Source organism: Elephas maximus, chromosome 3 (assembly GCF_024166365.1).
Source record: "Elephas maximus indicus isolate mEleMax1 chromosome 3, mEleMax1 primary haplotype, whole genome shotgun sequence".
NCBI classification, from domain to species: domain Eukaryota; kingdom Metazoa; phylum Chordata; class Mammalia; order Proboscidea; family Elephantidae; genus Elephas; species Elephas maximus.
This window is the reverse complement of record NC_064821.1, coordinates 93,976,169-93,991,959: the sequence shown is the minus strand read 5'-3', so window position 1 is coordinate 93,991,959 and position 15,791 is coordinate 93,976,169. Positions and strand designations below refer to the sequence as shown.

Sequence of the window (15,791 nt, the reverse complement as noted above, 5' to 3'; positions counted from 1 at the left end):
ATAGTAATAATTAATAAACATATAGCATTTCATGGTTATTAAATATTATGCATACATTTTTAATATTCACAATAACTCTGTGAGGTAAATATGGTAATTAACCCAATTTTCAAGTGAGAGTTGAGGCTGATTGGGATTAAGACTTAAAGTCATTAAGTAGTGGGTATGGAATTTACAGGCAGGCCCTGGGTCTTAAAATCTTACGCCTTTTCCATTACTTGAGAGTGCAGATCAGGCACTAGATGTCTAAAGAACATTAAAACATTAAACAATACATTTTTATTACTTAAGTCTTGATTTAACTCTGTTGTAGCATTAATCTTCACATATATTACATTCTAAACCAGTAATTATTGTTAAAAATCTTGATTATCTTAACCAAGGGATAAAGGTTAACATCACCAGCAGTAAGTCATGTTGATATCATATGTCCCCTGATATGGTATGATGAGAAGGACACACCGCCTCTGTGATATTCTTCCCCAGATTCCATAACCTCACTGTAATCACGAGAAAACATTAGACAAACTCAAATTGAAGGTCATTCTACAAAGTTCCTGACCAATATTCTCCAAAAGTGTCAAGATCATGAAAGACAAGGAAAGACTGAGTAACTGTCGCAGATTGGAAGAGGTTAAGGAGACATGAAAAATATAATGTGATATCCTGGATTGGATCCTGGAACGGAAAAGGAGCATTAGTGGAAAAATCCAAGTAAAGTCTCGAGAGTTTAGTTAATAGTGTCGTATCAATGTTAATATCTGAGTTTTTATAAACATACCATGGTTATGTAAGATAGTAACATTAGAGGAAGCTAGATAAAAGGTATATAGGAGCATTCTGAACTATTTTTTAACTATTATATAAATCTAAAATTAATTCAAATAAAATTTGGTAAAATAACTCTACAAATAAGCTTGATTATCTTTATTTGAAAGAAAGATTAAATGGAAGTTACTTTTAAAAGAGTAGTGGTAAGGTCAAAGAACAGAGATTCTAAAAAAAAAGATCTGTATTTGAATTTGGTTGACCTCCATGATTTTTTGCAGTGGACCAACTATAAGAATGGATAGATTAAAATTATTTTTCTTTGTTTGTTCTTATATACAGAGAATTTCCATACATTTCTTTCTTCTAGATTTGTGATACTTGAAATTCTTTCTCTTATGGAAGGAATTCTGGGAAAAAGGAAAATACATTATCTTTTTCTCTTACTTCAGTATTTATTTTTCTCTTCTTTATCTGTAGTGGAAAACTACTTTGGATGCTGGGTATCCAACCATGAATAGTAGGTCACAGGGAAGAAGCAATCTCTTCAGGAGCTGAATAAATTTAGCAGCATGGAGGGTGGGTTATAAGGAGGCAACAGGGTAAGTGGAAAGAGCACTGGTTGTAACATGGCATTGAATCCTAGGTCTGTCACTTTGTAGCATGACCTTGGGCAAATTCTTAAACTCTCAGAGCAGTTTCATATTCTGTAAAGTAGTTGTTGTGAGAGTTAAGTGAGAAAAGACGTGTAAACTTCCTGGTAGCAGACACCCAATGAAAAAATTATTCAAAATTATTGGTTATCTGTTGCATATTTATTTTATACTCAAAACTTTGCTATAATGAACTATGGTGAATATAAAAAATAAATGGGATGAAATGGTCCATAACCTTAAAGAACTTCCAGTCTTTGGGGAGAGGTAAAACATATATAGATGAAATAATTTGAGGAAAAATTACATAATTTACCAGACTACTAAATTGTATTGTAAAGATAGTAGAAGTATTGAGTGATTAGAAAGGAGAAGAATCCATATTGGCTTAAGTTTCATGAAAAAGGTGGGCCTAAGAAAAGCATTTAGGGATTGTTTTTTTTTTTTTTTTTATACAGAGTAATAACTAATATGCTTGGGGAGCTTCACAGTTTGTGAAGAGCTTTCACAAACATTCTATCACTCAATATTCATAATTACTCTATGAAATATGTGTTATTAGCACATTTTAGCAATAAGCTGAGTCTCAGAGTTTTTTTTTTTTTTCAAGAGGCAGAGTTAGAACACAAAACAGGAATACTGGCTATGAAATGTATACTAGATTTGTAAAATATTTTGTTTTCCCATGTGTTTTCACAAATTTTTCTTGTTTGTCACCTAAAATAGTCCTTCTAAAACCTGAAGTCTGAAAGATTAAGTGATTCATCCAAGTTTCCATAGTTAATTGCTGGGGAAAGCAGTACTTAACCCCATATGCCTGAATGTCTAGGGAATTCTTCCCATCTTTCTACATCGCTATGTTGTTTTAATTCCCAGACGGAGAGAAGGGAGGGAGAAGGAAACTGACATTTGATTTGAATGGGCTCTGAGACACACATGTCATCACAGAGACAAACCTCAACTTTTCAGAGCTGCAATGATCCTGGCCATGTAGCTAGGGGCAGTTATTCATCTGCTTTGTGCTGATGGTGACATATGTGAATGGGACAATTGAATTGCCACACTCAAGTTGTTGGCACTGTATTTCACCTCATGATTCACATTTGTGCTGTATTTTGGAGTTCCTTAGGGATGACAATTAAACAAGACTATTAGATCCATGTGAGTATGGATGGGTTCTATTCCTTATCTAGCTAATTCTTATCTAAATACAAGATCTTCACATAGGAGTTGTAGACCAGACTATTTTCATTTAAGGAAAACACAGAATAAACATAGATCTTTAGAAAACCATAGTGTTCCTTGTATTCAGGGAAACCGAAGAACATTTAGCTCAAATTTTCTGATTCTTTGTGAATGCATTCTCAGTTTGAGAAGCCTAGGCCTTGATTCTATATACTTTCAGGTAGTATCTATTTTAGCTCTACAGCACAATACCGGCAATTTTGCTTCAAGTTTTCTGCCTTCCTAAGCAAGTAAACGCTCACTTACAGTCCAGAAGCGGATATTTCCCCAACTCAGGTTGAACATATTCCACTGTCACCCTTCCTCCAAACCTGGTGACAATTATAAACTATCAAACTTCAATGTACATAGTCTGGCTGTCCTCGGTTTAGAGCCTGTTTTAATTTCTGACCATTGGTTGAAACTAAGCTTCCGTAGTTGGTGAATATTGTAATACGGTTTCTTCACCTATGAAAGTACTTTAAAGAAATTGACAATATTCAAAGCCGGACTCAAATTTTCCCCATTGTGGAGATGTTGTCTCTGCCCTAAAAAAGATACTGTGGCTGCAGCACTAGAGAGGTTTTTTTTTTTTTTTTTTTCCCTTCTCATAACTAGCAATTAAAGACATGCTCATCCTCCTTTGGGGGTCGAGCCTCACCTTTCTCAGCTTCTATGTCTTCCATGCCTACTGTGGGAGTCTGGTTACTTCTGTGCTAGAGTCTGAGGATGCAAATATCAGGGGACTCGGTATTGCGTGTGTGTGTGTGTGTCAGTGGGCATTAACGGTGAAGCCGAGCCTAAGAAGCTATATATGAAGTTGTATTTTGGTGAAATTTCCTGTTAAAGAAAATGCGCACTTATGAAATGCTGTTAGACGGTTTGCGAGAGCGCGGTGAATTGGTTTGTAAAGCTTGCTGTGTACGTGTGTGACTATGTAGCAACTTGAGGCGCAGAAGCAGACTCCTACTCCTCCCAGGGGGAGGCAGTAGTCCGAAGGTTTTGCTTAAATCCAAACCGGAATAACCTGTTGCAGGACTTCAAGCTCCCGCAGTAGTAGGTCGGCGTCCCCGCCGCCTGCGCGCGGATCCGCCTGGTAGTCGCGCGCCCGGCGCTTGACAGGAGGCCTGTCACGTGGCAGCCGCAAAGCGGCGCTTTGCGACCTCGATGACAGGCAAAATGTGCGACAGCCGTGGTGCTGGCCAACCAGGGGCGGAGGCGGCGGCCAGGGAGGAAGCGGAGGAGGCGGAGGCGGCCGTGGCGTTCGCCCGCCTGCTCGTTCTCTCGGGTTACCCGCCTCCGCCGGTCTCGCAGCGCTAAAGGGAGCAGGGTGCGCACTGTCGCAGCCTGCTGTCATCCTGGCCGGCGACGGTAAGACCTGACCCGCATCCAGACCACCCTGTCGGGGCGGCTGCAGCGCGGGCTCCTCGGGGCGCAGGCGGGCGGCCGGGGCGCCTGAAGGTTACCGAGTGCATGAACGCCTAGCCTCTCCCGCGCTGCCCCGCCCGCCGGCCCGCCGGCCGGCCCGCCCGCTTGCCCGCCAGCCCCTCGGCGCCCGGCGGCGGCGGCGGCGGCGGCGACGGCCGCAGGAGGCGCAGTCTTCCTCCCAGGTGCGCGCTTCGCTCCCGGAGCCGCGGAACTCGGCGGCCGCCATGGCGTCCAACATGGACCGGGAGATGATCCTGGCGGATTTTCAGGTGAAGTATCTGGTCCTGTTTCCCTTCCACCTCCAACCTCATGGGTGCATGGTGCCGGGAGGGTTACCTATTCCCAGGGTTTGAGCTCTGCAGCAGTGTGTGGTTTTAGGCTTTTACGCGGTTCGTGGCTTGGAGTGTGTGTGTTTTCTGAGTCGTGGGGGACTTATGTGCTATGTTGGATGTGTGTAGGTTGTGTTCGGTGCGGGTTCAGTGGGATTTGTAGGGTGAAGGGGTGTTATGATATTTGGTGAATATCTGTGTGAACTGCTTCGTGGCTCCTGAATTATGTGGGGAATATGTAGAATTTGGGGATATTAAGTATTGGAGGTATTAAGTATGGGGTGTTCTGGGTGGCGAGTTTTGGGTTTGGTTTTCATGAGAATGGTGTCATGTATGGAGTGTGGGCGCGGAGCGTGTGATGTTGTGGGTGTGGTGTATTGTATTAGGGGGAGAGTAAAAAAAAGAATGAAAGGAGAGGGTAGTGTGGTAGGAACTGTTCTAATTCCCTTACAGAGGGGCACTGTGGTCATTTTCAAGGAGAAATAAACGTTTTAGACGTTAAATGCCTTCTTGTAATCTTTGGAGAGTACAAAGAAGGCGGATAGAGTGTATATACTAAGATATTTCTGTGGTGAATTCGCAAGCTTAATAAATTACCAGTTCATTTTTGCGGATCCCCCTTCCCCACAGATTTGAATTGCTTGATTGGTGTCCTTTTTTCAGGAATAATTTAAAACATAAGTAAAGATTATTATCTTACTTATCTTAACCTAGCGGTAGTGACACAGGTATGTATCTTAGGGGGGTCCTTTGAAAGTAGAGCTGTGTGCATGACAGCAGACTTGCAGTTGGAACCAGTACCCTGTGAACACCACTTTTACTTTTTGTTTCTTTTTAAAAAATATTTTATTGCATTTTTGGTGAAAGTGTACACAGCAAAAGAGGTTTCCATTTAACAATTTCTACACATATTTGTTCAGTGACATTAATTGCATTGTTCACATTATGCCAGCATTCTCCATTCTAGTTCTTCTGTTCCCAATAACCTAGTCTCAATGCCCCCCCTTTCATTTATGATTTAGAGTAATTGTTGGCCATTTGGTCTCATATATGATTTTTTAAAGGAGCGCAGTACTCAAGGGTGATTTTGTTTATGAGTTAGCCTGCTGTTTAGCTAAAAGGTGATTTTAAGGAATAGTTTTAAAGAGTAGATTTTAAAGAGTATCTCAGGGCAATAGTCTCAGGGATTCCTCCAGTATCAATTCGTTCAGCAAATCTGGATTTTTTTTAGAGTTTGAAGTTCTGTTACATGTTTTTCTATCAGTGTTGTCATACTTCAAAAAATATTTTTAAAATCTTGTTGTTGAGAACATGCACAGCAAAACATACACCAGTTCAACATTTTCTACATGTACCATTTAGTGACATTGATTACATTCTTCAAGTTCTGCAGCCATTCTCATTCCTCCTTTTCTGAGTCTTTCCTCCTTTATTAACATAAATTCATTGCCCCATAAGGTTCCTATCTAATCTTTCAAGTTGCTGTTGTCAATTTGATACCATATAGATAGTTCTTAAAAGAGCATAATAAAGCTCAAGGTAGACTTTTTTTTTTTTCTTTACCAGTTTAGCTAAACTATTGTTTGGTTTTAAGATGACTTCAGGGAATATTTTTGGTTTAAGGTTTAAAGATTATCTCATGGTAATCCGTTCAGGGGTTCATTCAGTCTTCATGGCTCCAGGAAGTCTGGAGTCCATGAGAATTTGAAATTCCATTCTGCATTTAGCACCTATTGGTTAGAATTCTTCTATGGAATCTTTGATCAAAACGTTCAGTAATGGTAGCTGGGCAACATCCAGTTCTTCTGGTCTCATGGCAAAGGAGGCAGTTGTTCATGGAGGCAGTTAGCCATGGAGGCAGTTAGCCGTACGTTCGTATCCTCTTTCAATTCCTGATACACCTTCTTCCTCTGTTGCTCCAGGCGAATAGAGAACAATTGTTGTGCCTTGGATGGCCTCTTGCAAGCTTTGAAGACCCCAGGCACTATGCACTGAATTAGAAGATAGAAGAGAAGCACTAAACAAGTCATTAGGCCAATTAACTGGGATGTCCCATGAAACCATGACCCTAAACCTCCATACCAGCAAACCAAATTCCAATGAGGATTTTTGTTGTACATGAGCAGCCTCAGCAGCTACTCTTTTTTTTTTTTTTGTCATTGTTGTAAATATGTCCATCACACAACTTTTGCCAGTTCAGCTCTTTACAGGTGTATAACTTGATAGCATTTACAATAATCAGCTGTGCAACCCTACCCTAATCAATGTGATATTTCTATCCCCTTTAGTCTTCCCCCTTCCCTCCCAGCCCTGGTAACCACTAATAAACTTTGTTCTGTATACATTTGCCTTTTCTTGTCTTATTTTATATAAGTGAGGTTATACAATATTTGTCCTTTTGTCATTGATTTATTTCAACCTTTGCCTTTTGATGTTTGGTGAAGAAGATATTGTAGTGAGATGTTTTAAACTTTTCATTTTGGCACTGACTTAGACACTAAGGTACTGTCAACTACTACAGGTGGAGTTTACTGTCTTTCTTTAACACTCCATCATTGCACATAGTCTGACCTAATATAGTATGCAGTATTTTTCCTGACATTTTGTTGGGCTTTGCTTCTTTCTCTCTCTCTGTGTTCTTTTAAGTTCCCTATTTTTGCAACTTAATCTTCTGTTGGCTATTCCTAGAGTTTGCTATTTTGGTTACCCAGTGGTAAGTGATTTATTAGGGATATGCATATATTATCCTGTGATCTCCAAACTCAGGCAGAAAGGAGGGTTCTCAAAAGTTGACCACAAGCTTTTGGTGTTTTGTAGGTTTAAATTTGGCCTGATTTTTTTGCCTACCTAAATATTTCATCTTCTTTCTTTTTCATTCTCCAAGGCCATCGTTTACCTAATGTGGAATACAGCTGTGTGAAAAAGGACATTATAATTCTAGGCGTAGTTTTATTCTGTTATAAAATTGTTATATTCTGGTGGGTATGGCTTTAGACAAAAAAGTATGGCTTGATGTTTACCTCATCAAAAGGTTCGAAGTAATTACCACTTTGTTTTGCTTTCGTCACACCTTTTACTTCCTCCTATAACTTGTATGTAGCTGCTTGCTCTCTTATTTGTGACAGTTATTATGCCTTCTGCTAACCTTATGTTGGCTAAAGGGCAGGAAATTTAGGATTCTTGTACTCAGAGGAAAAGTAAAATTTTCTGACAAGCATCAGGGATTTTGGTTTGGAAGTCAAAATGATTATTTTGATCACATTAATAAATTTCAGTAAGGTTTTCTCTTCAGATCAGTGACCAGTGACCAATGCCAAATGGAAAAAAGCTAATGGCATCCACAGTGACCAATTGTCTGCCAAATGATGCGAGTTAATTTTATATTGCCAAATAGATAAGAGAACATTATTGGTAGAATAAAAACTTACTTGGGAAACTATACACATGTTAAACACATTCACCTTTTGTCCGTTTAAGAATCTTGTATTCCTCTTAAAATGATGATACCAGATCAGTTTGCTTTCTTGGTCATAGTTTTTAAGGTGATTTCTTCTTGTTTTTATATTAAATAAGATTTTTATGTGATTAACTTTAAAAGATAAACCTTTATCCAATTATAAGTAATCCGTTGATTTGGATACTTGGATAACACCAGTTTCTTCTGTAAGTGGGCAAATCAGTTTCCCCACCCAAAAGTGAATCATAGTACATTTTATCTACCTCATGTGGTTGTGGGAATTAATGATTGTTTGGAGAGCTCAGTGCTACCTTTGTAGAAAGAAACATGATTTGGTTTTAAAAATAAATGTCAAATTTTGATCAGTGCTGGATAGTAAGTTCTAAAAATATGATGTCCACGTATGGAAAAGCATTTGAGAAAGATTTTATATTCTTTTTGACTATTTCAACTCAATAGAAAAAAATTCTGTTGAAATCAGTAGGAGAGTTATGATGATTAATGAATGGATAGAACAGCTTAGATTTAATGGGGTGTGTTTGGGACTTTGTAGATGGGTGAACTTACTACAAAGCAAATGTATTCTGAATTGTCCTCTAAAGGATTCCCCGCCCCCCCCCCCCAAAAAAACAGCGCCCAAAGTTTTGAATGGAGAGAATGACCTTATCCTGCTTACTCAGTAATTTTTAAATTCAACTCTGAACAAGTGAGTTTAGAATTTGGAATATTCTACCAGAAATCAGTTTTAAATGTAAATAGTGTTAGCTAGTTTGTTACTGGTAAAGGATGAATAGAGTAGCACACCTACAGTTCTGGCTGGCCAGAGCCAGGAGGGGGTGTAAAGGAATTTCCTGGGTTTAAAAAAAACAGGCAGGCATTGATGAATCATGAGTTTTTTTCTTTCCTTAATGTCTTTTTATAACAAAGAGATGCATTCAGGTGAAAGTTTCAGATTTTCTTTACGTAATTGTAGAATTCTTTAGCTTTTTTTTTTTTGAGGTTGAGGTATAGAAAAATCATTGATCAAACAAACTTTTCAGACCCTAGGTGGTTTGCCTACAGATGTGAAAATAGTTATCCAAACAGAATTGCACTTGCTATCAAATAATGTTAGCAGTAATTGTACCTCTTACTCTGAGTCTGGATGAACAAAAAAATGAGTCCTGTATGTCTCCCCTATATACTTTGATTTAGTGCCATGCTAATCCCTGCCCCCCCTCCAGGTAAATTTTTATAACACACATACATTTTCTTTGGGAACAAAAAGGACGGTGTTACAATTTAGGTTAGTCTCATATGTTGGTCTAATATATTTTTCCATTTATGTTTCTCTGTTGCTGAGAATATAGAGACAGGTCATTATGCTAGTGAAGGAAAAAAGCAACAACTCTCACTAGAAGTAATATTTTTTGCCACACTTCGTCAGAAACAAAATCTTACCTACCTTGTTAAAAAAATTTTTTTTTCTCGATCTAATTACAGTGATCATAAAACCAAACAAAACCCTTTGCTCTTGAGTTGATTCCAACTCATAGTGACCCTATAGGACAGAGTAGAACTGTCCTATAGGGTTTCCAAGGAGCAGCTGATGAATTTGGATTGTTGACCTTTTGGTTAGCAGCCATAGCTCTTAACCACTGCGCCACCAGGGCTCCTACAGTGATCATAGGGTCCCTTTACTGCTTGTCTAATTTGGCATTGATTTTGATGTCACTTTCAGTTAAGTTTCCTGTACTATAATAAATGTGCCTTTGTTTTTCACTCCCTGTTTTCCCCACTGGTAATACTTTGCTGCCTAAACTGCTTCATGAATTTTCATATATTGGATTAGCTTCATGGGACTTTTAAGTTTTCATTTGCATATTAATTCCATTTTGAAACCTGGCCTCTTCCATGATACTTTTGGTAAGTCACTTGTAAGTAGTTTCTGACCCTTTATAACATTATCTCCTTCTAAATGAAGCTGTGAATCTCTTTCTTTGTTTTTTAGTTTGACAAAAAGAGTTATCTACAAAAGAGGATGCCAGACTGGGAGAAGAAATGGTATCAATCCAAACGAATAGGTATCCTTTGTGATGTGGATCAGGGACCAAACTAACTATACACGGAACATCATATTTCATTCCTGGGCGGTTACTTTGGGCAGGAGTATTGTGGCTGCAAGTAGTCTTGTCACCTGGCATTTTTTTCCCCTCTATTCTCTTTATTTATTAGAGGAACAGTTCATGTTGTTTTTGTGTTTGGATTGTAGGTCATTGGGAAAATGAGGTTTTGACATGTAGAATAAAGTTTAGGAACGTAGACTTTGGGGTCACACTACTTGGATTAATTCACAGCTCTGCCATTCACTAGTTGTATGATTTTTGACAAATCACTTTACACCTCTGTGCCTGAGTTAATGCATGTAAAGTGATTAGGACAGGTACCTGGCATAGTAAGTGTTTAACGAATTTTAGTTTTTATTTTTATTTTTGCTCATTTTAGGGTACATACTTGCTCTGTGTATGGGGTATCAGAGATCATCTATTTCAAGCTTCTCATTTTTCCTTTTGCGGAAATTGAGACCCAGTGGAAGGAAGTGATTTTCAGGGTCAAGGGTTGGTTTGAAACAAAAGATTTTATCCAGGTACACATTAGAGTGTTCATTTTCTAGTTAATTTGTCAGATAGCTTGGAGTTCTTGAGGGAAACAAGACCTGTCATTCAGGAATTTCTCCATGTGTAAAAACTTATAAAAAAAATTTTTTTTTTAATAAAAACTTATAGATAAAATAAATTGATAGTGCCTGGCATGTAGTGCACAGGAGGGAAGGACGAAAGAAGAAAAGAAAGAAGAGAAGTAAGAAAAATGGATGGAAGGAAGGAAGGGTGAATGGATAAGTGAATGAATGAGAGAGCTGGTGTTTTGTCTGGCCATCCCTAGCCTACCACTCTAGTGCCATGCTTCTAAGCTCACAGGTGGTCACTAGCCACGAAATGAACAGAGTCTGTAGTATTTCCTGTTGTTTGCTAGACTGGTTTTTTGTTTGGATTGTACTTTAGATGAAGATTTATAGAGCAAATTAGTTTCTCACTAAACAATTAATACACATATAGTTTTGTGACATTGGTTGCCAACCCGACAATGTCTCAACACTCTCCCCTTCTTGACGTTGGGATCCCGATTACCAGTTTTCCTTTCCCCTGCTGCCTCCTCATCCTTGCCTTGGCTGGTGTGCCTATTTAGTTTTGTTTTGTTTTATTTTATGAGCCTGTCTAATCTTTGGCTGAAGGGTGAGCCTCAGGAATGATTTCAGTACTGAGTTAAAAGGGTGTCTGGGCCATACTCTTGGGGTTTCTCTTGTCTCTGTCAGACCAGTAAGTCTGGTCTTTTTTTTTTTTTTTGGTGAATTAGAATTTTGTTCTACATTTTTCTCTAGCTCTGTCCAGGACCCTCTATTGTGATCCCTGTCAGAGCAGTGGTGGGGGTAGCTGGGTACCACCTGGTTGTGCTGGACTCAGTATGGTGGAGACTGTGATGCTTGTGGTGTTGGACTGGTTTTAGAAAACCTATAGATCCTGTAGACCAGGAGTCAACAAACTATATCCTGTTGGCTGGCTGCTTATTTTTGTAAATAAAGGTTTATTGAAACACAGGCACACTAATTCCTTTACCAATCGACTGTGGCTGTTTTCATGCTACAGTGATGAGGTGAGTAGTTGAGACAGACTTTATGGCCCACAAGGTCAAAATGTTTACTATCTATCTGATCCTTTAATAAAAAGTTTGCTATATCCCTCACCCCCAAATGAAACCAGTACTTTTCTTTCTAGCTTTTATTAAACTAACAACAACAACAACAAAAAAATGCAGTTGCCGTCGAATTGATGCCTACTGATGGCGACCATATGTATGTCAGAATAGAACCATGCTCTGAAAGGTTTTCAGTGGTTGATTTTTTTCGGAAGTAGATTGTCAGGCCTTCTGAGGTTTTTCTGGACGGACTCGAATCTCCAGCCTTTCGGCTAGTAGCTGAGCCAGTTAACCGTTCGCACCATCCGGGGCTCAGCTTTTGCTAAACTGTTGTTGTGATGGTAGCTCCCGTTGAGTGGGCCCCTGACTCATGGTGACCCTGTGTATTGCAGAGTAGACCAACTGCATAGGGTTTTCTTGGCTGTAATCTGCATGGAAGCAGTTGCCAAGCCTTTCTGCTGCTGGGTAGATTCGAACTGCCAGCCTTTAGGTTAGCAGTCAAAACACTTGTGCCACCCACCTTTGTGTTTTGCTAAACTACAAAGTTCCAAAACATTTAATTGCCTCCCGGTAGCATTATATGGTTATACCTCCATAGGGGGCAGTTCTTAGCATTGCACCTAGGCAGAGAGCCTGTGGGATTCTTGTTTTTTGTTGATGGTAGTTCTCTGAGCAAGTCACTTACCCTTTCTGGGCTTCAGTTATTCAATCTGTAAAATGGAAATCTGCCTAGAGCCTTATCTACCTGTAAGCAGAAGACTGGACTAGCTCAGGTTCTTAAATAGAGTCTGTACAATCATTTGGCATGAGTGGGATAGAGAATTCAAATATAAGTTAGTTAATTGATCTAGATCAGGGGCCAACAAACTGCAGCCTGAAGGCCAAACTACCATCTGTTTTGGAAATAAAGCTTTATTGGAACACAGTCATGCATATGTAGTTATACATTATCCCTGGCCATTTTTTCCCACAGTAGCGGAGTTGAGTAGCTGAGTGCATGGCCTGCTAAGTCCAAATATTTACTTCTCTCCTTACCATCAATTGCTAACCAAAAGGTTAGCAGTTCGATTCTACCAGGTGCTCCTTGAAAACTGTGTGGGGTGGTTCTACCCTGTCCTGTAGGGTAGCTATGTGTCAGAATTGACTCAATGGCAGCGGGTTTGGTTTTTTGGTTTTGATTACCATTAGTGGTTTTCAACAGAGAGCGATTTCTGTTTGGTCTCCATACATTTGCCTTTTGTAGATATTTCATATAAGTAGGATTATATAATATTTGACCTTTTGTGACTGAGTTCACTCAGCATAATGTTTTCACAGTTAGTCCATGTCGTAGCATGTATCAGGACTTGTTTCTCTTTATGGCTGAATAGTATTCCATTGTATGTATGTACCACATTTTGTTTATCCATTCATTTCTTATGGACATTCGAGTTGTTTCCACCTTTTGGCTGTTGTGGTTAGTGCTGCAATGATCCTTGGTGTACACATGTCTGTTTGCGTCACCATTTTCAAGTGTCTTGGGTATATACCTACCTAAAAGTGGAATTGCTGGGTCGTGTGATGGAATCCTTGGGTGGCGCAAGTGGTTAAATGCTCGACTACTAGCAGAAGGGTTGGTAGTGCGAACCTACCCCAAGGCGCCTTGGAAGACAGGCTTAGCGATCTCTTTCCAGAAGGTCATAGGTTCGAAAACCCTGTGGAGCAGTTCTACTATGTGCATGTAGGGTTGCCATGAGTTGGGATTGACTTGATGGCAACTAACAACATCAACAGTGGTAGTTCTGTGTTCACCTTTTTGAGGAACCACCAAATTGTTTTCCACAGTGGCTGTATGTATCATTTAGCATTCCCACCAGCAATGGATGAGGGTTCCAGTTTCAACCTGGAGGACGTGTTAAAACACAGGTTGTTGGACCCCACCCCAGAGTTTCTAATTCAGTGAAACTGTTGACTGGGGTGGGGGGAGGCGGCGGGGAGGGGGCTAAGAACCTTCATTTCTCCCAAGCTTCCCAGTTATGCTGATACTGGTGATCCAGGAACTGCATTTGAGAACCACTCAAGTTCCATGCTTTCCTGTGATTCTTTGGTTTTGTGATCTTAAGTACTATTCATTTCTATGACTTAAGAAAATTGAGTTTTTCAATATGTACTGGATGCTTATGCTAGAATGTACTGTTTTCATGACTCCATGTCCTTTTGTGTCCCTTTGGAAAATTTCTGTTTCTATTTTAAAACCTACCTCCTACCTTTTGCTTATGATATCCATACCCTATTATTTCTTCTTGTATACCTTGTACATATTTGTCTTCTTTTGAGTCATATTGAGGCCAAGAACTTTGTAAAATTAGAATGCTGTAACTGAATTGCTGTGTGTCAGTAACTCTTCTGGATTATGGTTTCACATATCATATCAGAGTTGTTCATGTCATTTGCTTTAAATGTTGGAGGCGGTTTGATGGAGATAATTTTGAGAATCAGTTTGACAGTATTAACTCAGAATAATTAATTTTATCTGCCTTGGTACTTATTTATGGTTATAGACTCTCACATGTCTGTCAGTTTGTGTTACTGTAGGGGCTTTCGTGTTGCTGTGATGCTGGAAGCTGTGCCACCAGTATGCAAATACCAGCAGTTTCACGCGTGGTGGACAGGTTTCAGCTGAACTTCTAGACTAAGACTAGGAAGAAAGACCTGGCAGTTTACTTCTGAAAAGAATTAGCCAGTGAAAACTTTACGTATAAGCAGCTGAACATTGTCTGATACAGTGCCAGAAGATGAGCCCCTCAGATTAGAAGGCACTCAAAATACTACTGGAGAAGAGCTGCCTTTTCAAAGCAGAGTCGACCTTAATGACGTGGATGGAGTCAAGATTTTTGGAACCATCGTTTGCTGATGTGGCACCAGTCAAAATGAGAAGAAACAGCTGCAAACATCCATTAGTAATTGGAACGTGGAATGTACGAAGTATGAATCTAGGAAAATTGGAAATTGTAAAAAATGAAATGGAACGCTTAACCATCAATATCCTAGGCATTAGTGAGCTGAAATGGACTGGCATTGGCTATTTTGAATTGGACATATGATCTACTGTGCTAGGAATGACACCTTGAAGAGGAATTGCCTTGCATTCATCCTCAAAAAGAACATTTCAAGATCTATCTTGAAGTACAATGCTGTCAGTGATAGGATAATATCCATATGCCTATAAGGAAGAGCAGTTAATACGACTATCATTCAAATTTACGTACCAACCGCTAAAGCCAAAGATGAAGAAGTTGAAGATTTTTACCAACTTCTGCTGTCTGAAATTGATCAAATGTGCAGTCAAGATGCATTGATAATTACTGGTGATTGGAATGCAAAAGTTGGAAACAAAGAAGAATAGGTAGTTGAAAATTTTTGGCCTTGGTGATAGAAAGGGTGCTGGGGATCGCATGATAGAAGACTAATGACTTCTTCATTGCAAATACCTTTCTTCAAGAACATAAATGGCGACTATACCTGTGGACCTTGCCAGATGGAATATACAGGAATCAAATCAACTATGTCTGTGTAAAGATGATGGGAAAGCTCATTATCATCAGTCAGAACAAGGCCAGGGGCCAACTGCAGAACAGACCATCAGTTACTCATATGCAAGTTCAAGTTGAAGCTGAAGAAAATTAGAGCCAGAGTACGGACCTTGAGTACGTCCCACTTGAATTTAGAGATCATCTCAGATGGATCCTGGCTGAAAGCAGAGAATACCAGAAAGATGTGTAGTTGTGTTTTATTGACTATGCAAAGGCATTCGACTGTGTGGATCATAACAAATTATGGATAACACTGGAAAAATGGAAATTCCAAAACACTTAATTGTGCTCATGAGGAACCTGTACATACACCAAGAGGCGGTTGTTCAGTCTGAACAAGGGAATACTGCATGGTTTAAAGTCAGGAAAGGTGTGGATCTGGCTTGTATCCTTTCACCATACTTATTCATTCTGTATGCTGAGCAAATAATCTGAGAAGCTGGACTATATGAAGAAGAACGTGGCATTAGGATTGGAGGAAGACTCATTAACAACCTGCAATATGTAGATGACACAACCTTTATTGCTGAAAATGAAGAGGACTTGAAGCACTTACTGATGAAATCAAAGACCACAGCCTTCAGTATGGATTACACCTCAACATAAAGAAAACCAAAATCCTCACGAC

At 39.5% G+C, this 15,791-nt stretch overlaps 1 protein-coding gene across 1 annotated transcript in view; it reads left to right on the top strand.

Annotated features, from left to right (window-relative positions):
• The first annotated feature begins 4,031 nt into the window (after positions 1–4,031).
• Positions 4,032–15,791, top strand: part of FAF1 (Fas associated factor 1) — a 602,340-nt gene continuing 590,580 nt past the window's right edge. The window contains exon 1 of the mRNA XM_049875181.1: positions 4,032–4,342. Within this exon, the coding sequence (XP_049731138.1) occupies positions 4,298–4,342 (45 nt within the window). The 5' untranslated portion in view covers positions 4,032–4,297. The remainder of the gene's footprint in view (positions 4,343–15,791) is intronic.